At 35.8% G+C, this 24,071-nt stretch overlaps 4 protein-coding genes, 1 long non-coding RNA gene and 1 pseudogene across 5 annotated transcripts; 2 read left to right on the forward strand and 4 right to left on the reverse strand.

The window, feature by feature from the left end:
- On the reverse strand, positions 1 to 2,730 carry LOC140841889 (uncharacterized). The gene is given in 2 exon segments (XM_073209613.1): positions 1 to 1,816; positions 1,818 to 2,730. Coding segments are annotated over 2 exon segments (2,475 nt in total). The 5' UTR covers positions 2,682 to 2,730; the 3' UTR covers positions 1 to 205.
- A 573-nt stretch (positions 2,731 to 3,303) lies between these two features.
- LOC140841890 (thioredoxin domain-containing protein 9 homolog) lies at positions 3,304 to 7,173 on the forward strand. Its single transcript, XM_073209614.1, has 4 exons — positions 3,304 to 3,445; positions 3,514 to 3,789; positions 6,603 to 6,761; positions 6,843 to 7,173. The coding sequence occupies exons 1-4, from the start codon at positions 3,422 to 3,424 to the stop codon at positions 7,020 to 7,022; spliced, it is 639 nt and encodes a 212-aa protein (XP_073065715.1). The 5' UTR covers positions 3,304 to 3,421; the 3' UTR covers positions 7,023 to 7,173.
- A 413-nt stretch (positions 7,174 to 7,586) lies between these two features.
- Positions 7,587 to 13,600, forward strand: LOC140840933 (WD repeat-containing protein 55-like; annotated as a pseudogene).
- A 424-nt stretch (positions 13,601 to 14,024) lies between these two features.
- On the reverse strand, positions 14,025 to 16,762 carry LOC140840934 (putative pumilio homolog 8, chloroplastic). Its single transcript, XM_073208076.1, has 5 exons — positions 16,008 to 16,762; positions 15,435 to 15,597; positions 14,963 to 15,126; positions 14,573 to 14,831; positions 14,025 to 14,463 (listed from the first exon to the last, which is right to left on the reverse strand). The coding sequence occupies exons 1-5, from the start codon at positions 16,760 to 16,762 to the stop codon at positions 14,308 to 14,310; spliced, it is 1,497 nt and encodes a 498-aa protein (XP_073064177.1). The 3' UTR covers positions 14,025 to 14,307.
- Positions 16,763 to 20,523: 3,761 nt separating this feature from the next.
- LOC140841892 (gallate 1-beta-glucosyltransferase 84A24-like) lies at positions 20,524 to 22,234 on the reverse strand. Its single transcript, XM_073209615.1, has one exon. The coding sequence runs from the start codon at positions 22,110 to 22,112 to the stop codon at positions 20,637 to 20,639; it is 1,476 nt and encodes a 491-aa protein (XP_073065716.1). The 5' UTR covers positions 22,113 to 22,234; the 3' UTR covers positions 20,524 to 20,636.
- Positions 22,235 to 23,106: 872 nt separating this feature from the next.
- On the reverse strand, positions 23,107 to 23,495 carry LOC140840649 (uncharacterized). The gene is made up of 3 exons (XR_012120040.1): positions 23,470 to 23,495; positions 23,245 to 23,409; positions 23,107 to 23,214 (listed from the first exon to the last, which is right to left on the reverse strand). It is a non-coding gene; the product is annotated as an uncharacterized lncRNA (long non-coding RNA).
- Between the last annotated feature and the right edge of the window lie 576 nt (positions 23,496 to 24,071).

Raw genomic sequence — 24,071 nt, forward strand, 5'->3', positions numbered from 1 at the left:
TGACTTCAAGATGTGTCGATTTATAATTTGACGAGCTACCAAAATTGTACAACGATCTTGAATTATCCACTATCTATGAAGTGCTACAATTACATACCTACTTGTTCGGAAAACACTATACATACAGTATATTTAAGTTTTCAATGCGCCCACCTTTGAATCTGTCAAGAATTGGTACCATTTTTTCGAGCCATTGCGTACACATTCACTTCATCTTCAATCTTTCTGATAATCTATGTTCTTCCTCGGTAGAAACATGAGGATTGAGTGTTCGAAGATTACTGACAAAGGTTATAGCCTCATCCCTCCGGCTACGCTTACAGTACCAATCTATGATAGAATTATAGGTGCTCTCATTTGGTTTGCACTTCTGCTTGATCATGTACCGGATCACATCAATAGCCTCAACAAACATTGCCTCGGATGCATAACTTGAAACAAAGGTATTGTATGTGATAACATCGGGAATGAGACCAGATTCCCTCATTTCAAGAAAAACCCGTGATGCATCTCTCATTCTCCCATTCCTGCAATATGCATATATTACTGTATTATATGAAATGATATCCGGTTTCATTCCTTTTGACAACATATCCCTTAGTATTTCTTCAGATCTCACAAAATTTACGGAACGGCTATACATGTATATCAAGCTGTTGTATGTCGTCAAACTGTGTGTGAACCCTCTTGTCTCCATAAAGCTCAAAATTTCGTTGGCCTTATCAATCATTTGCCTCCTGCCATATATGGAAACCATGGAATTTAATGTGGTGATATCTGGAGAAAAACCTCTGTTTCTAAGCTCTAGAAAAGCTTGCTCAGTTTCCTTCAACAGGTCACTCTTGCTATATACTAGAACGAGAGTTTTCAAGAGCACAACATGAGGTTCAATTGCACCCGCACGTATGTCTTTGGCAAGATCATGTACCTTCTCAATTTCTTTCCCATTAGCGTAAGCATGTAGCAAAGAACTGTAAGTCAGCTCGTTAGGTTTGCACCGCCCATCTTTCATTTCAGCAAAGACCTTTTCAGATTGTTTCCACAGTCCTCCCCGAGCCAGAGCTGCCAAAACGGCATTATAAGTGGAAAGATCAGGAGTGACCCCTGCTTCTAACATTTGCTTGTAGATAGCCATGGCCTGGTCGAAGGATCCACACCTACTGTAAGCACTGATCAAGGTGTTAAAAGTGTCCCTCTCGGCCACAAAACCTGATCTTTTCATCTCTTTGAACACCCCTGACACTTCGGTATCCATCCCATTCTGCCCAAACACAGCCAAAAGGGTGTTCCATGTAACAATATCCGCGGTACATCCACATTCCTTTATATCATCAAAAATATTCATCATTTCCATAAATTTTCCTCGGTTTCCATACATTTTAATCAGTGCATTGAATGTGCATATATTTGGGTTACAGCCTGAACTCCGCATCTCCTCAAACACCCTAAATGCTGACTCGTCCTTCCCCGCCTTCTCAAATCCTGACAATAGAGTAGTATATGTGAACACATCTGGTATAATCCCTTTCTCGAGCATCTGGGCTTTTAGCTCCATCGCCTCCTCCAACAAACCGTCCCTAGAATAAGCAGAAATGAGAGAATTGTACGTCACAATGCTAGGGAAAAGCCCATTAAACTCCATCTCCCTCAGAATTTCCATTGCCAACTTAGGTCTCCTGGATTTCCCGAAAACATCAAGTAGTGTATTATATGTAACTTTATCTGGCATATATCCAGCCAATTTCATCTCCTCAAAAATCCCTTTTGCTTCCTCGTACAAAGATCCTCGTCTACAACAACTTATGATAGTGTTGTAATGTATAAGCATCAGGAACGACACCTGAACTCTTCATTCCTTCAAAAACCGCAGAGATCTTATTCCAAGGCATGCCCATTTTCCCATATACATTCAAAATCACATTATATGTAATTAATGTAGGTTTGCAGCCTTCCTCCTCCATTTTCTTGAAAACCATCACGGCTTCCCTATACCTACCATTCCTTGCATAAACCGATATCATAGATGTATAAGCATAAACATCGACTCCAAATCCATCTTTCTGCAATTTCTGAAGCAAAGAAGCCGCTTCAGAAACCCGACCCACTTTGCCTAACGTACAAATGATCACAGCCACAACAGACCCTTTTATCAAATCTTTCGAACCACAACGTTTCTTAATCCACTCAAAAACTCTTAAAGCCAGATCACATTTTCTATAATGCCCCAATGCCTTAATTATACACAAAACATCAGACGAAAAACCTCCCATAAACACTTCTGAAAATTCATTCTGTCGATTATGAGAATCAAACAAAGGAACCAACACCTCGTCAAGGTTTTCCATGTTAAATCCATCGTCAGTAAGGGATTGAAGTGTGAGCTCACCTTGAGGGGATAGGTGGTGGTGGAGCCAGGGTTTTCCCTTGTTCGCGTCGCGGTGTTTGCCAATGCGATGTCGTGTTCTGGGGACGGAGGAAGGTAGGTTCAGAGAATTTGTGGGTACGGGGGAAGTGGAGGAGGTTGAGGGGTTCAGGTGGAGCAATTCTGGGAGAAGAGGGGTGAACTTCGGCGGAGAGTTTGAAGGTACGACGGCGGAGGAGTTGGGGTGGGAATCGTTGAAGAAGGGTTTTGGCGGTGGTGGGTTTGGGAGATGGAGGGGGAGAGCTATCTTTTCTGCCATTGGTGCACCAGGAGGCACGGTTGAGCTTTTGTCCTCTCATATGCTTCAAATATATCTCTTTGATTGGAAATTAAAGAAATGATTGTTTTAAAAAATAGTTAAAATAAAAAAAAGATTGAAGTTGAAAAAGTTATTTGAAGAAAGATTATTCACAATTGCATATATTTTATTTATTCAGATTAAATTAATTAAAATTTTGACTGAAAAATTACAAAATATTTTTATGATTTTTTTTGCCAAAAACAACTAAACTGTAAAAATATTTTATTCGACATTAATGATTTTTGTTTAAATAGATTTTAATTTTATAATATAACTTTTATTTTTATCATAATAGTCATATAAGGGGAATATTAATCCAAATAATTAATATTTGATGGATTTAATGATATCGAATGAAAAAATAATAAAATAAAAAAAATCCAAATTATCAAATGATATTGACAAACTCCAACATTAAAATCCCAATCATAGCAACTTCTCGAATTAAAATTACAATTTTCCCAAATTTGGCTCACACGCAAACCTAGTTATTGTTGGGCTTGGGCTGTAATAGGAAAACTATTTTGTCAAATGGGCCGATTTTGTAAAGCAAATAGTCCCGGCCTAGTATAAAAAGAAACTTCAATGTTCGACCCAATAAGCTCCTCAAATCTCGAACTTCAGCTGCGTTCCTGCATTTTCAATTTTGAAATATTTCCTCTCAAATCACTCGTCCATCCTTCAACGTCAAATCACTCATGGATAATCCAAACATTCAGCAGGTAGAAGGCGTTAATGGGAATTTGTATTCCGAGATCCGATTTTGTTTAATTTCGTTGTCTTTTGCCAGATATTGGAGCAGCAACTGCTGACGGTGGCGAAGGCGGTAGAGGACAAGATAGATGACGAGATCGCGGCATTGGATCGGCTAGATTTGGACGATGTGGAGGTGTTGAGGGAGCGGAGGTTACAGCAGATGAAGAAAATGGCGGAGAAAAGGAGAGGCTGGGTCGCACTCGGCCACGGTGAGTACTCAGAGATCCCAACGGAGAAGGAATTTTTCTCTGTGGTTAAGGCCAGTGAGCGCGTTGTTTGCCATTTCTACCGCGAAAATTGGCCTTGCAAGGTACGTTTGCCCCATTATTGTTACTGTTAGATAATAAATTAAATGGAGAAGTAGCTAGACCTTTTTGAACGAATTGGATGGTTGTAACTTATTTGTGTGTTGTGATTAAACTTTATGAACGATATTGCGTTGAATAGCTATGTTGTGTTTTTTTAGAGGGGTGTATTCAATCTAAACTTTTAATGACTTTTAATGACTTTTTTTAAAAGGTGGACTTTTGTGGAGTTAGGACAACTCACAACGGGAGGGACGCTCCTCTCATACATAAGAGGGGATTTTGATTGATTTTTATAGAATCTCATGGAATTCTAAAACAAATTTCATAGACTTTTATAGACTTTTTTTTCAAGATTTTTGTAGACTTTTGTAAACTTTTATAATTGTGATTTATTTTTGTATTAATTTCTTTTAAATAATTATTGGACATGTATAACCTATTAAATTTTAATTTTTTTTTATTTATGAAAATGTAAATAAATTTTACTTATTTAAAGGTTAAATAAATTTAATTTGTGAAAAACGACAAATGAATTATCCAATTTATTGAAATCAAAATTTCAATTCTTTATGTCAATTCAACATATTAATGAACTATTATAAGTTCATAATAAAATTTTATTAAAATGAATAATTTATGAAATACAATAATCATAATGATTCAAGAAAAAAACAACAATTTATCTATTTTTACACATAAATATTGACAATATAATAAATTCAAGATTGACCAATCATACCTTTGAATAGAAGAAATTTTGAGAGAGAGAGAGAAGAACCCTAGAGATGGCTTGAGATAGAAGAGAGATAGCGTATTTTTCAAAAAAAAAAAGTCCATCAAAATCTTTGGTATAGGTGGAAGAATATTTTAGATTTTCTGCAATTGTACATAAGGCTTCAAGGTTTGTACATGAATAATAAAATAAGAATCCTTGAAAATCTATGGATTTTTTGGATACCTCTTGACTTTTGTAGAGTTTTAAAAAGTCAAGTTTGAATACCACATGACTTTTTAAAACTCTACCAAAATCCATATTGAATACCACTAAACATATATAGAGTCATTAAAAGTTTAGATTGAATACCTCTAGATTTTAAAATTCCATAAAAGTCATTAAAAGTTTAGATTGAATACACCCCTCTTAGTAATTATTCTGAATATCAATCACAAATTATAATCACGATATAGATGCGTGGTAGCTGATATTGTTTTCATTTCTATCACCTTACAAGCCGTTGTATTTTTGGTTCGTAACAGAACCAATGTGGCTGAGTAGTGAGTCTCTTTCGAATTTATAAATATCAATTTTTATATTTAGTTTCTTTATAAGAATGCCTAAAACACATCAAGTGTGTTCGTTGACCAAATTCTTATATGTGCCTTAGCCCTTAGGTCTATGAGTGCATGCCCCATTTAGATATTTATTTTTTTATTTTGGGTGGCAGTATTGGACGATTCAAGATTATATCTTTATCGATCTATCTTAGATATCATTGATGCATACTTTTTTTTAATAGAAATTTTAGGCTGTAAACTTTGCTAATCATGATTGATAAATTTCAAGCTAAGTAGTTTGCTACTAGAGGACTGTCTACTTGAAAACTAACAGTGGCAATTAGTTTTTTCCTTGCTGTGATATCGAGTGTTTGGTTTACCCATTGCTTGTGTAGGTCATGTTTATATGTGTTTGGCGTACTTTCTCGTGGATCATTATTGTCTTTTTCTTAACAGTGTTTCTTGGCAATGACTGATCCTGATGTTCTTTTCCTGTGTTTTTTATTAACATTGTAATGCAGATAATATGCTAAGTACGTGTGTTGCTTGATTATGTTTTAGATTGGTCACAGTTTGAAATCTATTATAACAGTTGTACTGTTCCAAGAATTTTTATTGTGTCCAAAGTCTCAATAGACATGTATTTCATAAATGCTGCATTGTTTGTTACTGCACTTGGTAATGATCTTCCAAAGATTCCTAAATGTATTTGGCCTCAGAGGATACTGAAAGAATAGCCTTATTTTTCCCAAAAATATTAATTTGAATGTATTCTCTCTCTTGGATGAGCTTTTAAGCTAAATATCAAGAGGTGCAAAGTATTCATCCTCACCCAATAAACTACATGAGGACCGGTCTAGGCACTTCGGCATAAACTAAGCTTCAAAATTGTGTCTTCATCACCTTGCCTTGAGCTACACTTGAACTTTTTAGATCCTATTTCACATTTATCTTCCTTGTACCATCGTTTTCTTGAGTTTTGTATTTTCCTTCTTGGCTATCTGTTTTATACAAATGGCGTGTTTTCAGTGTATAAATTTTGACTGCTCTCCAGTATATGTTACATGCAAAATAAGATCTACAGGTGGTCAACTTGTTTATGAGTAAAGGTAGAATATCAAGTTCAAAGATGATATCCTTACGGTAAAAGAAGTGCTTTTCATTTGCAGTTAAAGTACGTTGTGTTCTACTAGATTTTTTGAAGATGGGGAGAATATACCGTGTCCCCGTTACACTGTGGTTAGTGTAGTTAGATTTTTGCTGTTAAAAGATTTCTTAAATAGTGAAAACCATGTCTACAACCAAATTGTAATTGAGATGTTAACCGAGGGAGTTTCAGACTCATGTCCTAGGAACAACGTACGCGAATCTAGTAACTATTTTTCGCTCTTGCTATGCTTTTTTGGTATGGTATAATGGATCTTTTCTCAGCAGTATTTTTCTCAATGTAAAGTATGAATCTTTTTCCTGTATATTACCTGCAAAATGTCTTGAGCTAAGAAAGCAAGTAATTTCTGATAGATGCATACCTCATTCACAGGTCATGGACAAGCACTTGGGTATATTGGCGAAACAACATATTGAGACACGTTTCATAAAACTTAATGCTGAGAAAAGTCAATACTTGGCTGAAAAGCTGAGGATTGTTGTTCTTCCAACTCTCGCTCTTGTAAAAAACGCTAAAGTGGAGGATTACGTGGTAAGCATTGTTCTGCTCTTATCATCTTGGAGTTTACAACTACTCTGATAAGATCAATCGATCTCACCTTGTTAAAATTAGGTCGGCTTTGATGAGCTCGGGGGGACGGAAGATTTCAGCACAGAAGAATTGGAAGAGAGATTGTCGAAAGCACAAGTAATCTTTTATGAAGGCGAATCTTCATTCAATCCATCTAAGTCCAAAGCCCCAAAAAGGAACGTTCGGCAAGGCTCGACTTCCTATTCATCGGACTCTGAGTAGAAAACATGAATTGGAAGTCTACTGTGGTATTGTTGTTGATGACAATCTGTTGTAGCATTAGATTTTGCCTTGCCCACGAATTATTTTGATGTTTTTGGGATTTTTAAGTAATATATTATATTACTAATTATCATGATGATTTTAAGCAAGAGCTCCTGAAGTAACTAGGTTCCCGTGACTAATTAACTGATCGTGTCTCAGACTTGGAATCGCACACTTCCTATCTCTAAAAAAAACATAAAGCTCATCCAACCCAAATCTTTATTTTTTCATTCTCTACTCTCCAAAATAGAAATTTATATTCTCTATTTTAAATATATTTTCCAACCCATTTTCTCTAAATATTATAAAATTTTCTGATTTGTAATACTTTCATTCTCGAGTATTAAAAAAAATGAAATGATTACTTTAGGTATTAATAATCTTTTGAAAGTATTTCAAAATCTCTTTCAGACAATTAGAAAGAAGAACGAACAAATAAAAAAAAACCAGTTAAACCTCTTTCGGGTTCATGACTCCGGCAACAGTTTATTTAATCATTCACACGATTGTCACGGCAACTAAATGGAGATTGATCTGGGAAAACTTTCATTTGACGTGGATTTTCATCCGTCGAATGATCTAGTAGCCGCCGGTCTCATCACCGGCCACCTCCTTTTGTGAGTTCAATTCCGTTCATCCAGTGATTTTTTATTCAGCTGTGCTGCTGCTAATGAATTTGCTTAAATTTTAATTCCAGGTATCGTTACGCGGCTGATTCTACTCCAATAAGGTACAGATTAGCGAGTTCATCTTTTTATCCTGTCAACTTTTCACCATATTTTAGTTTATAGGCTGGTGTTCTTGCTTATTATGCTGTTTGATGTCGATGCTCATACTGAATCATGTAGAGCTGTTCGTTTTGTTAATGAAGGTCGTGGTAGTTTATTTTTAGTAATTTTATTCCGTAAATTTGATATTATTAATTTGTTGTATTTCTTTAACATGGGATGAATTTGGAGCAACGGGTGATGTTGTATTCGTTTTTTTGTCAGCTATCGTGGCAGGTTCTCCAGATTGTTTCCATTCTTGCCAGTGACACCGGAACGGGTTACCAGTGGCTCGCCTAGAAAATTCTCATGGGTGGGTTGTATCACGATAATCCGTTGCCTGCAACTGAGTACACCACTTCTGATGTTTAAAGCGGCGATGTGTTAAATACTCTGCAGGGCTGCTGTAAATCGGATAGTTAACTTGACAGAGTTCACCGTTGCCTCTGGAGATGATGAAGGCTGTGTGAAGGTGAATTCATGCTGAAACTTCAATTGATATATCTCCCATCACAAAATCTATTTTAAATTTTACGTTAAAATAATACGATTTCTGCACCAAATACAACATTCATCTCTAACTCATTTATTTCAAATCTTAATCCAAAAAAAATATTCTTGAAATATTCCTTTTATCTCGAACCCATTTATTTCGTGTCTTTGTATTTGAATGATGTGTTTCAAGTTGTATTTGTATTTCGATTATTTTTTTCATTTTATTTATGAATTATATTGTTATATTACATTTTTTACATTTGTATTAAAATTATATTAATTATAAATCATTAAATCAAATTAGTCCTTAATTAATAATAATAATTAACATAAATAAATAAATATTTTAAAAATCAACAATTATTATTTTAAAATTTTATATGATTAAATTTTTAATTATTAAAATAATAAAATAAAGATTATATTATTATTTAAATAATATTTATAATTTTTAATACAAATATTTATCATAAATACAAATTAAAAAAATTAAAAAAAGAAAAGAAAAAAGAAACGAACCCCTGCGTCAAATTGGTGCAGATGTCTCCCCTGCATGGGAGTAAAATAGTGCAGCCCCATTGGAGGAAGAAAGACTGCACCAAAATGGTGTTTTATTTGGGCTATTGGGTTCATTTCCCTAAAATCACTTATGAAAGTACTCTGCAGAGAAAATCTATTATCGTCATGGTCAGAGACGGATGTATTCTGGGGTTGTACTGGGCTGTAGCCCAGCCCACCTTTTTTTATTTTTTAATAATTTAGCGACGGTTTTTCAACAACCGTCGCTAATATTTGCGACGGTTTTAGAAAAACCGTCAACATCGGCGACGGTTTTAATTACACCGTCGCTATTTATTCAAACAGTTATGATATTTGCAAGCTTGCGAAGAAGTTTTAGATCCTAAAAATTTATTTGACTCATTTAATAGTGATGATATTTGCAAGCTTGCGAAGAAGTTTTATACTGGAGATTTTACAGATCAAGAAATTGTTGCTTTGGAGTATGAATTGATACATTATAAACTTGATGTGATGCAGAATTTAAAGGTTTCTACACTTGTTGAGTTGTGTCAGCAATTGACCGAGAGTGGACGGTCAAGTGTTTATGTTATGTTGACTAGATTGATTCATCTTGTTTTGACATTACCTGTGTCTACTGCCACTACTGAGCGGGCTTTTTCAGCAATGAAGCATCTGAAGACGGCACTTCGCAATAAAATGGAGGATGACTTTCTTGCCGATTGTTTGACACTCTATATTGAACGAGATTTAGCTAAACATATTGATGTAAATTCTATTATTGATGAATTTTATGTTTTAAAATCTCGTAGGGCACAACTTCGTTGAACGATATAATGTAAATTTTTTTTTAATAATATATAACTTATCATTTTGAGTTGAAGCCCCCCAAACTTTTATTCCTGGATCCGTCCCTGGTCATGGTGTTGTTTTTGGCCTTTAGTTGCAAAAGTAAAGTTGAAATTCTGACAACCAAGTATCAAAAAATATATTTTAATTAGTGAATTATTTGCCAGTGCTAACGCAATATGGTAAATCTTTAAAAGGACTGGCATAGATGTGCATCCAGTTAATCAAGCTTCGTATGACCACCCTATGTTTTTATGGTCTTATTCCTAAAAAAGTCGTGTTCTGGCTGGCATGAACTGGATAATATATTAGCTGTAGATATTCATTTCCATCTGTTTCCTTCTTTTGTTTCCAGTTCACTATAACTTTCTTTGTTGATCTAGCAACTGGAGCATGTACCTGTCATCATAGATCATTTCATGATTGTATTATTTGGCATCTTGTCTTGTTTTTATAAAGGAGAGAGCTTAATTATATATATTTTTTTGTCGATTAGTTTGGATATGAGAAAGGACTTCTAAGTTAATATTTACATATTTTAAAAAAGAAGTTATATTGACCTTATGTCCCAGTTAATCGGGCTTTTTTAGTTCCTGTTTCTGTTCCTATGAGGCATTATCAAGTCCCCTCCAGGCATTTGAAGTTCTTGGCCCTTTATTTTGTTATTATGATCGTCACTTTCATCTGTAAACAGGTATGGGATACCAGGCAACGTTCTTGCTGCAACACATTCCATGTTCACGAAGAATACATATCTGATATGATGTATGCATCTGATTCAATGAAATTACTAGGAACAAGGTTGTCTTATATTCTTTGTCCCCCTCTCTTCCTCTTCTTTCTTCATTGTGTGTATTCCTTTTATCTATGTGACATGTCGTCCTTTTTCCTGGGTAGTTACGCCAATCTCTTGCATTGCATGATATCTGTTTGGAGGTGACTAGTAGACCAATTAATGGATATGGCTACAAATTGGACGGATGCCCCTGGTGTTTTGTGGTTCATCCATTTTCAGTTTATCTGCGCTCATATTCTTGTTTTAACAGATATAATATATTGGGTAGATTTCTTTTGTGCTTTTCGTGCAGATTAGAGTAGCCGGTCTTTCTGTGAGCATCTCACATATTGCAGCCGTTGTGAATAAATTGTCTTTGAGACTGTATCATTCACACAGTTAATGATTCTGCTATAATTTTACTATGATAACATAAATGTGGTGATTTTTCTTTTAAAACAGAACTTCAACTTGAGTAAATGTTGCAAAAGTTGAAATCATTTGTTAAAAATAGTACTTCCACTCATTTGTTGAGCTGTACTCAACTCATCTTAGCAATGTACTATTTTCACTTGAATAAAATGTGCTTATTCTTTTTGCTTTCTTTGCTTCAGTGGAGATGGTACGCTATCTGTTTGCAATTTAAGGAGCAACGAGGTAAACTTATCTGTTCTTTTGCGTTTGATCTTCTAATGCTTATTGGACTAGACCATTAACCAACTTATTTCAGTTGATAAATAATTTCTTTTTTGGTATTACTGTACTGCAGGTTCAGACAGATCAGAGTTCTCTGAGAATAAACTACTTTCTGTTGTGATTATGAAGATTGGATTCAACTACTGGAAGTGCACAAATAAATTTTCCAGATTGCATATAAAGAGATATGCCCGTATATAATAATAATAATAATAATAATAATAATAATAATAATAATAATTGCTTTTACTCTTATGTTAGTAAGAAGGTTGGATGGAGGTCTGTTTTATAAAAGTCGGTATAATTTACTATTTTCTGGTTTGTAAGTGACTGAATTTTCTGCTGTTTTTTTTTCTTGCTTCCCAATGGTCTTTTCGCCTTTGTAGAATAATGAATCTAAAAAATTTGGTACATTTTTCCTACCGGAATTTTGTTGGGATTTGCGAACTTCCCACTCCGACAAGAGTTTAATCATGTTCGAGTCATATGTCCACACTTCCTTTAAGTATATTTGTATAAAGATTATTGTTTTTCACTATTTGAGTGTCTTGTAGAATTTAATCCATTTCCTATCATGCTTTATTCTCGGAGTCCAACTGACAGTTTTAGCTTTTGTGTCTACCCCATGCTCTTGGCCATTTTTTAGATTAAAGAAGTGGCTTATTAATGATATGATCTTCAGTTAGAAACTTGAAATTTTGACGTCCCTTGCTATTCTGAGATGCACTTGACTGTTGCATTTTATATCTAGAATGGTCGAAAGGTTGTATGTGGGACTCAAACTGGAACTTTACTTTTGTACTCGTGGGGTTTTTTCAAAGACTGCAGGTGTGTCATCTTATTCTGGAATGAATTTTTTTATCGCTGAAGCTAAAGAAGTCATTAATTTTGTGTTTATATAAAATCAAGACGAAATTAATTTCCCCTTTAGTTCGCACTGCATGCTTGTGGTGAAGTTTGATGCTCATGGTATGTCTTCTAATTTTCAGTGACCGTTTTGTAGATCTTTCTCCTAACTCTGTAGATGCCTTAGTGCATTTTTCATGAGACTAGTGGACTAGCTGTACCATTTTGAACAAGCCGTTTAAGTTGGTTTATCCGACTGGAATCCACTTAACTCCATTTCTTTTTCTGATTACTGATTTCTATGTGAAGCTGATGAAGATAGAGTGATAACTGGTTACGAGAATGGAATTATTAGGTGGCGTTTTCCTCCATATTTGAGATAACTTCCTTAATTAATTGACGCCTGGAGTCCTGGACATTGTACTTAATTTATTCATAATTTTGTATAGTTTGGTCGGTATATTACCCAACAGAGTGATTCAACCAATGGCCGAACATTCTGAGTATCCCGTGGAACAGCTTGGTATGACTTTCATACACCCTTTTAATTGGAGAAGACTTTAAAATTTTAGCATATTGGACCATTATCATCATACGATGAGAGTACAATTACAATAAAAAAACAAATTGATAACATTTAGCTTCTTGTACTAATATTATTCATGTGTCGTTTAACTGATATTGCAGCGTTTTCCCATGATAGAAAATATCTTGGTAGCATATCGCATGATCAGACGTTAAAGGTTCCATACGCCTCTAGTTTTTTCTCTAGCTGTTCCTTTCTGCATCGTTTCTAAAGTAATCTTGGTTTACATGTGTATGTTCATAACATACCTTTTCCCGTTAATTATAGCTGTGGGATCTGGATGATTTGCTGCAAGGGTCTGGAAATCCTACCCAAAATCATTCTGCTAGTGCAGATAGCGATACTGATGGCATGGATATCGAAGATACCATTCCGAAATCTTCTAAAGGTCATCCAATGTCTTTCATAAATTATTTTTAAAAATACAATATAATGGCTGCGTGGAGCTTATTCATTTGTGATGATTATTGGAGTACACTCGTGGTTGTAGTTGAATGATCTTAAATGATTGATTGCCTACTGTAGCCAAGGTTTTACGCTCTCGGCTCCATCTTTATCACCAAAAATTTGCTTGTAAACAGTCAAGTTCACTTTATCCCCGACAACTAAAGGTGAACTGTTACATACGTTTTTCGGGTCAACTTAGCTTTGTATCCAATGCAAATTGAAGCTTAGACAGTTTTTGTTGGAATATTGGCTTTATGCATTCTTGATTCTTGAATGCGTTATTTTTCTATTCATTTGCTCGGTTCATATTGATGTGTAGTCGTTCTCTCAAGATGCTATGAGTCTGTTTCATGCACGTTTGCAGGGACGAAGAGGAAAAATAGCAGCAAATCGCAGAACCTAAGCACATCAAACAATTTCTTTGCAGATCTATAGTCATTTGGTGCAGTATCAGGAAGTGATGTTTCGAAATCACTTCTTGTACTTCCTTTCCTTCAAATGTGTTACTGGAGTTTATACTTGAATTTTCGTTAACTTATTTCCACAGTCAATATTCAATTGTTTCAATATATTAAATATTCTATCTGATCTTACTCGTCCACACACAGTCAATTTTCGTTTGGATTTTTTTCTCTATATGCATGAACAGTGTCACGTTAACATAGTCGGTTAAAAATTAATAAAATTATCAAAGATTCAACACACATTATTAAGATCGAGTTTTCTTCGATTTAAAATAAATAAAATTGTCAAAAATTAAATATACAAAGTTACGTAATCTTAGAATTAGTATCAGAATCAAAATCATTTTTTAAATTCTCAAATATTTTAACAAAAAAGTTTAATTATTGAGAAAAATGATATTGAGTATAATATTTGTCGTTACTAAAAAAAAATCAGTAAACTATGGCGAAGTTGACTTAAAAACTATACATGGTTTTGGTCAACAACAAACACCAACACGCTATTTCGAGAAAATCCAAGAAATCAGACGCGCATCCTTAATTTCAGATATGTACCAGAAAACAAACTACAAAATGAAACAACAACAGAACCCTAATTCCATGGGCATCAACTCTTCAAAGTTACTGAACATAAATTCCTACAACAAAACATAAGGTTTCACGAAAATGGACATAGGTGGATGAACAAGATAGTAATTCTATGCAACACTATATGCAAATAAAACCTAGTGTGTGTGCATATCTCTTGATACACAGGCAATAGGCACACAAACTACTGCATTTAGTGCTACATAGAATTTTACATGTGACTGGAACGTAGAACATACTTTACATGATCTCCCAAATTCTTTCTTCCTTTGATCTTTGTTAGAACTCTCTGTCCATGCGGATGACTGTGCAGGAACGGGTAGTGTTCAAGAATGAGTGCGACCATGTTTTTATGAAGAAATGTTCCCTGCAAGAACGAAAAAAATCTTGATTAAAATGGTACATAAATAAAGACATGCCCATGATATGTGGAAGTGCCAAATGTAACTTTCATAGTTTTGTTAAGATAACGGAACCTTAGAAAATTTTAGCGCAGATTGAGCAACAAAGTTTCCGTAAGGATCTTGAAGAACTGTCAAGAACTTTGGATTGTTAATGATCTCATTGATAATCTCTATCACTTTATCGCCTCCCGAGTTTTTCATACATTGTTCCACCACGTGGCTTCCATGTTTGTTCAAGGATAGAGCAACAAAGTTTCCTGATAACTGGGCTAAAATAGCTGCTGTCACACGCGGGATCCTGAGTTCTAACAGATACTGTACAACATAGTTCCTAGAATAGGACAAAAAGGAGGAACACTGGTGAAATGTATTAAAATCCAGGAAATAGGAATCCCATATTTCCTTTCATACGGTATATATGCATCTGATGAAATGAATTATTTTGCTAAAAGACTATTGTACCCGTAAGCATGTTCGGATAAGAACACCGAATTCACTGCTATCTCAAGCACGAGTCGATCCTGGAGTTCTCCTTGAGCATGGAATACACATTGTTTTAGAACACGACATCCATTTTGGTCCGTAGCTATTTCCACACAATGAGTGGCTACCTCATTGAGAATGTGCTATGAAACAAGATATTCCATTAAATATGCATACAAGGTTTCCCTCATTTAAGAGGGAGAAAAATAAATCAATGTCAATGACAAGATACATTCTTTTCTCATACAACGAAAAAAATATAAAGATTTGTGTCACGTGAAAGTATTCTAAATACAAATAGTTCTAGATGGAACAACATAAAATAATCTTGAGATAAGGTATACATTGTCATTATTTCGCAATATTAGGGTCGATTTAATGAATGATTCTCTTGCTTCCCTAAGTGTTATTCATGTAAAAGACAAGCACTTTATAATGAAATCACAAATACCTTGTTTTCCTCATGAGAGAAGGATTTCAAACAGTGATGAATCACATGTTGACCAATCTTACTCTTTGAGAGAAGAACAGTTAATCTCCTCAAAACAGACAGAACATGAGCCGTTTGTTCCCGTGTTCTCAGATGCTCGAGAATCTTCTGCATAGCTTTTGCCCTGCAAATTAGGCCAGAAAACTAGTTAGATTAACTAAACAAAATAAAAACTTTAATACCATGAGGAAAATATTCATTCTCATAGCTCAATAGTTGTAAACTTGATAAAATCTAATGCAAGAATAGTGAGCACAGTTGTTGTGACCAATATTCCAGTCCCCTTACATTACATTATGAATCATTCAGGCAGTATGGCTAATGTAGGCTTCTGATCTTCTATATCGCGATGAATCGAGATACTAAGCAAGGGCAGACCGAGGATTACTACTGGAAGAAGTCATATAAATATATCATTCTAGGATTATCTAAATATATCATTCTAGGATTATCTGTTGGTTCCACTCGGATATATAGCAAGACAAATTATATTGATGAGGTGATATAATTTAAGAAAACCATGCATTAACTTACCCATGGATATCGAGACAAATATGAAAGAGGTTTAATAAATCATCTGTCACCAACCAAAGCAACTGATCCATCTGTTCCACACTGCATACTTCAAATATTGTTTGAATAAGATAATTCCCGAACTGATCCACCATCAAATCACACACATGACTTAACAATCCAGAGAAAATCATATTCTTTTCTTCAGGGGTTCCCTGTAAGAGCTTCTTCTGCAGTAGCCTGCAACCTTGTTGATCCTTGGCCGCCATTAGAAAATTCACCCCCTCAAAATGGGGGTACCAATTCCTGTTTTCAGGCAGCCTGAAGCCGTTTCGATAAAAGTTACCGTTCAGGTTCAGTGGAAGATTGTACGCGCTATTGAAATCACAAACAGGACCTGGGTTCAAATTACAATTGCCAGGCGAAGGGTTTGAATTCTGAAGATTTTCATAAACGGTATAATTTTGGGGTTGGATGAAGAATCCCATGTTCCCGTTCGCAGCATATTGAGCCCTAAGTTTCAGTATACTCCCATTAGAAACCTGTGGATTTGTATAGGAGAAACCCATCCCTCGTGGCAACTCAAACTGGTTGTCAAAATTAACAAGATCTCCACGGGTATAAAAAGCGCGACCGTAATCTGGTGACGTCCCCATGAAGGCGGCCGGAAGTGGAGTTTCGGAGAGATTCAGATCACTGAATACAGACTCGAGTGGACGCTCGTAATGGGGATGATCTGGAACGGAATAAAGGGCGGCGGAGAAGCTCTCTTCCATCTTCTTTGATTTTTTTTCTGGGATTTTTTTTTTAAAGAAAGAGAATTGATACCGATAGATTTTGTGATATGGTGAAAAGAGAGTATTTTAGAATGAAAAAGATTTTAGAATGAAAAAATCCATTCTTGTAGATTTTGTGATATGCTCAATTCTGATAACTTTGAGATTGAAAATTGTGGAGGGTTTTATTTGGAAAGGAAGGGTTTTATTTGGAGGAAGCAAAAGATTTTCCATCTCATCTCATGCATGCAATGTCGACTTTATTTTATAAATAAATTAATATTTTTTTCTAAACATATTTTATAAATTGCTTTGAAACACGTGTATATATATATATATATATATATATATATATATATATATATATATATATATATATATATATCTGGTGCAACATAGATTTAGCCGGAAAAAATATTTTATACTAGGAAAATTGCTATAAAATCATCTTTAATAAGAAATTAAATATCTAAGAAAATAAAGGAATTATTTCCTTTGGATTTTTATATCTTTTAGATATATTAGTAGCATAGACCAACCCATGATTCTGACCTCTTAAATTTAAGAATATATAACAAATAAATAATCACTTTTTTTAGAGGTTAAAAACACTCCCATAGTATAATTTTTTTTCACAAATATGGTAAATTTTCAAGAATTAAATATAATAAATTATGACTTTTTCCCGAAAAAGAGTTTATTTTATTTACTCTCATTGTTAATTTTGATCCGAATAATTTCAAAAATTGTTTAAAACAAACGAAGATGATGTAATTGTTGCTTGCTAATTCCGTCTTGGCAAAAACTTGTGAGAGACGGTCTCACAGGTCATATTTGTGAGACGAATATATTATTTGGATCATCCATGAAAAAGTATTACTTTTTATTGTGAATATCGGTTGGGTTAACCCGTCTCACAGATTAAGATCTGTGAGACGATTTCACATGAGACACGTTCTTCTGCCTTAATGTATTAAGTCAACACAATCAAAACCGATGCATATTTCGATAAATAACCAAAAATACAAATTTTATACTTATGACAAAAACTTGTGCGACGGTCTCACGGGTCGTATCTGTGGACGGATCTATTATTTGAGTCATCCATGAAAAAATATTACTTTTTATGCTAGAAGTATTACTTTTTATTGTGAATATCTGACCCGTCTCACAGATTAAAATCTGTTAAATCTCACATGAGACCCACTCTATACTTATTGGCTAGCTAGTTATCTCACCTTCACCGAATTAACTTTTGGAAATTTTCTTATGTTATTCATGTTTGAACGGGAGAAATTTTAATAAAAAATAATAAAATATAGGGTCATTTACATATATCTTCCCTATAATTTTTCATATTAATAAAAAACCAATTATATTTAAATATTACATTAATAACTTCTGTTAAAGTTTGTGAAAAGTAAGAAATAAATCAAACTTTTAATATTACACAAACCATCTTTAAATAGATTTTAAATATAACATTTAAATATAACTAGATTTTTTTTACGTAACGAACCTCATGAGATAGTTATAGTTATTCCAAAAATACACATACCTCGCGCGACATATGCAGAGGCGGAGCCACCCTTGGGCTAGGGTAGGCTCCAAAGTCCAACCCCACCTATTTTTTTTAAAAAAAAAAGTATTTTAAAATTTTAAATTATTTTCAGTCCCATATTAAAAATAGAACAAATTTATCAGTTTATTTTTTTTATTTTTTTAGTCTCATGTTTAAAAAATAAAAATAAGACAACTCTCATAAATCATAATTCATTATTGTATATTGGTTGGTTTATTGTCGTATGTTTTGAAATTATGCGACTTTTGAGATAAAAATTCGACGAATTTAAAATTATGTTAAATATTTAGTTGTGATTATTCTAGTTGCAATAATATTTTCTTATTATGTATATGAATTTTGGAGTTTAAATTTTCACCATAAAAATCTATTGTTCCATATTTTTAGAATAATAATCAATTGGTTGAAATATTTGATGATTATTGATGTGCAATTATTGTTGGGTTTGTTTTGTGATTTTTCTGTTTATAATAACCGAAAATTGAATAAGTATGAAATTTGAAAAATAATTCATTGTTGTAATTTTTGGGAATATTGAATATTTCTTTCTAGTTAATTAACTCAGGAAATTAAGAAAATAAAAACTGTCGAGTTATTTTTAAACCAAAAGAGTACATATCAACAAATAACGAGCAAACATCAATTACAATCTAATAGCGAACAAAATATCAGTTTCAACAGAATAATAGACCTGAATGAATTAATTTGAAAATTCGGTTCGGTGTTGAGGTACAATAATTGTCCCTATTAGGTAGAGCGTTCGAACTATGACGTTTGAGTTGCTGCGATTCAAAATATTTAAGTTGCATCATTACCACCAGCTATAGCTTTTGGTAAAGCAGCAAGCGTTTGGTACTACATTTGGTTTATTTGGAAGTTCGGTTTAAATTTTTTAAAATATAGTTTAGTTCCGTTCGATTTCAGTGTTTAATATAAAACTTCGGTTATCCCTAACAAATTGAACTTTTATAAATAAAATTAATATTATTAAATTTTCTAATAAAGTTTATAAGGATATAAATACAATTTCTAATAAAATTTATTGGACAATAGAACTATACTTAAAAATATTTTTATAATAAATAAAATTTAAATTTATTTAATCTAATTTTTATATCTGATTTTTTTATTTAAAACATGATTATTTAAAAAAATTATAAAATTTCGGTTAATTGTGTTATACCAAAATAAATGTTTTTTTCGATTTGATTTATTAGATATTCATAATAAAGTGTCGAAAAAAGTTCAGTTAAATCGATTTTAGAAAATTCTGTTCGATTTTAATTGAACATATTACTGTCTAATACATAATGGAGCCAGCCTCAGGTTCTCATGAATCTTGGCTCTGCCGGCGACATGTGAATTTAAAATTGAAAATAGTTAAAAAGAGAAAAATAAATAAATAAAAGTGATAAACTTGTGATATAATAATATTTTAGGTTATAATTTTTATGCCTTAATTTAGTTCATACTAAGAATAAACTGCCGACATTATTATACTTGCCTGTTATGTTATGTTTCCGTAATGAAATATGAAATGGAGCCGTCATCTTTCACTTGCTCAAACCACGTGATTCAAGCTGTCATTTTTCAATTATTATTACGCTAAGTTTTTCCACTGTAAAACAATTAATTATTTGCCAATGGCGGGCAATGATCAAGACCGTGTCAAACTTTTGATGAGATATGACCATCGGGCGAGATGGGGTGGTTTGTCATTCACATCTCCTCTTTGTGAATTTTATCTTTAATTTAACACTTGCTTCGATCTTCTTTGTTAGGATTCGAGGAATGCAGGATCAAATCATCATGTATGTCCTCATCTTCGTTTCAAAAATATCAATGAGACAAGACGTGAGTAGATACGAGACAGTGTGTTATAATTATATAAATTTATTATTTGGAGTGTGTTCTTGGATATATGGACATTTAAAAAATCTCATCACATATAAGTTAGATTTTACTATGTTCACTTTAAATAAATGAAAAGGATGTTATAATTGTATTGTTAGGCCACTCATTAATTACATATTATTAATGCCCTGACAAAAATTTACGTGTCCATCGTTGAATTTGTCGACTTTTCAAAAATGAAGATATAAGCAAACTCAACGTGGACTAAAACGAGAAACACAAAATATGTTGTACATGCCACTTTCTTATAGGAATAGTAATCAACTTCAAGGTAATTTTTTTTTTAAAATTAAATATAATAAATTACATAAAATGATTTATTGTCATGATAATAATGATAACGATACGAGAATAATAGTAATAAAAAAGGACAAAAAGCTAAGAATTTGCCGTTTGGTCCCGCAATCCTCTTATCCTAACGATCTCGTCCACAAAATCTTGCATATTCCGATGAGAAGTCCCACCCTCTGCCACCGCCTCAGCTGCCGCTTTCTTCCACTTGAGGGCGTTCTTCTTCATCTCCGCCGCCTTGGGGCCTCCGCCTGTCGCTTCTCTCAAGCACCTTTCCACTTCGTCCCGGTTAACAATGTTCCCCTCAGCCTCTCCCCGACACAACCGGATCCCAACCTTAAAGACATCAACCAAGAACTTAGCATCCGTCACCTGATCACCCCACTGAGGGAACGCCACTACTGGGACACCGCTGGCCAACGCCTCCATCGTCGAGTTCCAGCCGCAGTGAGTGACGAAGCAGGCGGTGGAATGGTGCGCCAGCACCTCCTCCTGTGGGCTCCACTGCACTATTTTTCCTTGATCACCTGCTTTCTCCATAAACCCTTCAGGCAGAACATGTGGTTGCCGGCCGCTTTCCGGCCCCGGAGGCTTCAGAACCCATAGAAACGAAACCCCGGAACTCAGAAGCCCGTAAGCAATCTCGTCTACTTGTTCTTGCGTCAAATAGACGACACTTCCAAATGAAATGTATACTACTGTGCCGACAGGTTTCGAGTCCAAAAACTCTGTGCAATTGTCTGCGGTCAAAAAGTCCACACGAATTGTCGCGTTTGAGGACGTAGGTGGGGTGTCCAATTCTTTGAATAGAGGGCCAATAGTCTTGATTGGACGGCAATTCTTGGACATGTGTTCAACAATTTCGTGCTCCAGCTCTTCAAATGTGTCCATCAATATGCAGAAAGGTTTCGTCAAGTTCTTGAACTGACCCAAAATGGCCCTTCTCAGAAAAGGGTACGGAGTACTAGGATGTAAAAAACTGGGGATTTCATCGTACCTCAACAGAGGCACAAACGGCAACTGCACGTCGATTTGCGGATCATTTTCGCTGGGAAAAGGCACGAGATTATGGCAGAAATGGTAATACGCTGAAAAAGAAGCGCAAGATTGGACCCAAAGCATGGCGCTCGGGATCCCTAAACTCTCCGCAACATCAGAAACCCAGGGGATGAAAGGATTATTAATCAGACAAGAAACCGGTATGCCTTTCTCTTCATGCTCTCTAATAATCTTGATGAGATTTTCTCGGCCTGTAACCTCTAGTTGACCCAAGTACAAGTCGAGATCACCTCGGTTGAGATCGTCCAAACTCCACCCGTCGTCAAAGAATTCGAAACGTATGAATCCCCGACCCACTGGAGTCGGCTTGTCTTCGGCGATGCTATTGGCTTTCCGGATACTTTGACCCACGTACTCGGGAGCAGAAATGGTGACGAGCAGACCCGAGTATGCGAGCCTTTTGGCCAACCTTAGAATCGGGTTTACATGTCCCTGACCTGGAAAAGTTACCATGAAAATATGGATATTGTGCAGAGATTCATCGTAGGGAACCGCAGAGCCCATTTTCTTGATCTGCTTGCTCTTCTTTGTTTAGAATTTTCTTAGGATGCACGATGAATAAATAGTTATTAGCTGATTCACTTCATTTCGTTCGGAAAAGGAGACGGCTTTATTAATGAGTAGCCAATTGAATGTGAGAGAGTGTGTGATTATAAAAATTCTAAAATTTTAATTAAAATTTCAGCATTATAATAATATTATTTCCCTCTTAATGCTATTTAATTCCAATGATAGAGTATGTTTTTTTTGTAAAACGGTCACACGAATATTTATCTGTGCGACGGGTCAACTCTACTGATATTCACAATAAAAAGAAATACTTTTAGAATAAAAAATAATATTTTTTCATGGATGACCCAAATAAGATATTCGTTCACAAAATACGACATATAAGACCGTCTCTCGCAAGTTTTTGCCCCAATTATATTACAATATCCAATACTCAATATTGTTTGTGATACTCACGGAAAATTTAGAGTCCGATCCCAACGAGCGTCACTAGTTCAGACGGGGGCTTTAAGATGACCCTGAGCCTGAAATCAAGAAAAAGACCGTTAAGAGGGGGCCAGGAGGGTGTCCTGGCGTAGCCCCTCCGACGCTCAAGTCAGTGACTGAGGATGTATGGGGGAGCAGCTAAGGGTGCTGCTGAAAACAATACAGTGAATTGATAATCATACGCTACAACCTGGTATTTATAGGAGAATACATGGGTTTGTCATGGGCCATTCACCTGTGGGCCTTAGAGATGGGACGAGAATTTGGGTCGGATCTTGATGGGTTCATCCCTGGGTATCACCAGCCTCCCCCTCCCGAGTCGAACTGAATCGTAGGTTCAAAGTTCGATTAATTGCGTTGTTCTCGGTTTACAACATGTGAGTTGTGCATTTTCTTCCAGCCCTCCGTCAGTCTCCAAAAAGTTGGAAACAAATCAAATAGCAATCCTATCACCGCTTCATCCTCACCTCACCATCACCTCGCTCAAGCACAGCCCTCGCCACCTGCACGCCAGCCCCAACAGCGTGCGTCCGCCCTTGCGCGCCTCGCCCCCTCGCGCGCTCGCCCGACGCCCATGCCCCGCGCGGCCGCATAGCTCCCGCGCGCCACGCTTTCACCGAGCTCGCCCAGCGCGCCCCACCCCCTTGCGAGCTCGCCCGGCGCCCTGCCAAAGCACTCGCCCCCTCATGCACCACGCTCGCCTGCTCGCCCGGTCGCCAGCTCGCCCGCATGCCACAGGCTCGCCCTCAAGCCCTCGGTCATGCCTTCGCCCTAGCGCCTGCTCGCCAGCGCCACGCCAGCTCACCTGCGCCCCGTAGCTCGCCCGACACTCCAGCTCGCCCGAGCGCCTGCACGCCAGCTCCACGCCACGCCAGCTCGCCCTGACCACGCCAGCTCGCCGAGTGCCTGCCTGCCCAGCAAGCCCGCCACTCGCTCGCCCTCAAGCCCTCGGCCACGCCTTCGCCTCGTCCAATACGTTGAGAAATTTGATATATTCCCTTGCGAATGGTCGATCCCCGTAATTTTCGTAGCGGCAAACATTTTTCGTTATCGACAAACCAAATAAATTTTTCTCCTCCCAAACTCTGCTCCTCTACTAGGCGATGCCCTAGCAAGAAAATTTAATTTTTCTCCGGCCAAACTCTGCTCCTCTGCTTGGCGATGCTTTAGCAGGAAAATAAAGATTTCACATCGTCACCATCTAACTCCTCTGCTAGGCGATGCCTTAGCAGGAAAATAAAGATTCAACACATCCATCCTTTAACTCCTCTGCTAGGTGATACCTTAGCAGGAAAATAAAGTTCAACACCTCCACCCTCTAACTCCTCTGCTAGGTGATACCTTAGCAGGAAAATAAAATTCAACACCTCCACCCCCTAACTCCTCTGCTAGGCGATACCTTACCAGGAAAATAAAAATTCTCCTCATCCCCAACTCTGCTCCTCTGCTAGGCGATGCCTGAGCAGG

This window comes from Primulina eburnea, chromosome 9, assembly GCF_022965805.1.
Source record: "Primulina eburnea isolate SZY01 chromosome 9, ASM2296580v1, whole genome shotgun sequence".
In the NCBI taxonomy this organism is placed as follows: Eukaryota; Viridiplantae; Streptophyta; class Magnoliopsida; order Lamiales; family Gesneriaceae; genus Primulina; species Primulina eburnea.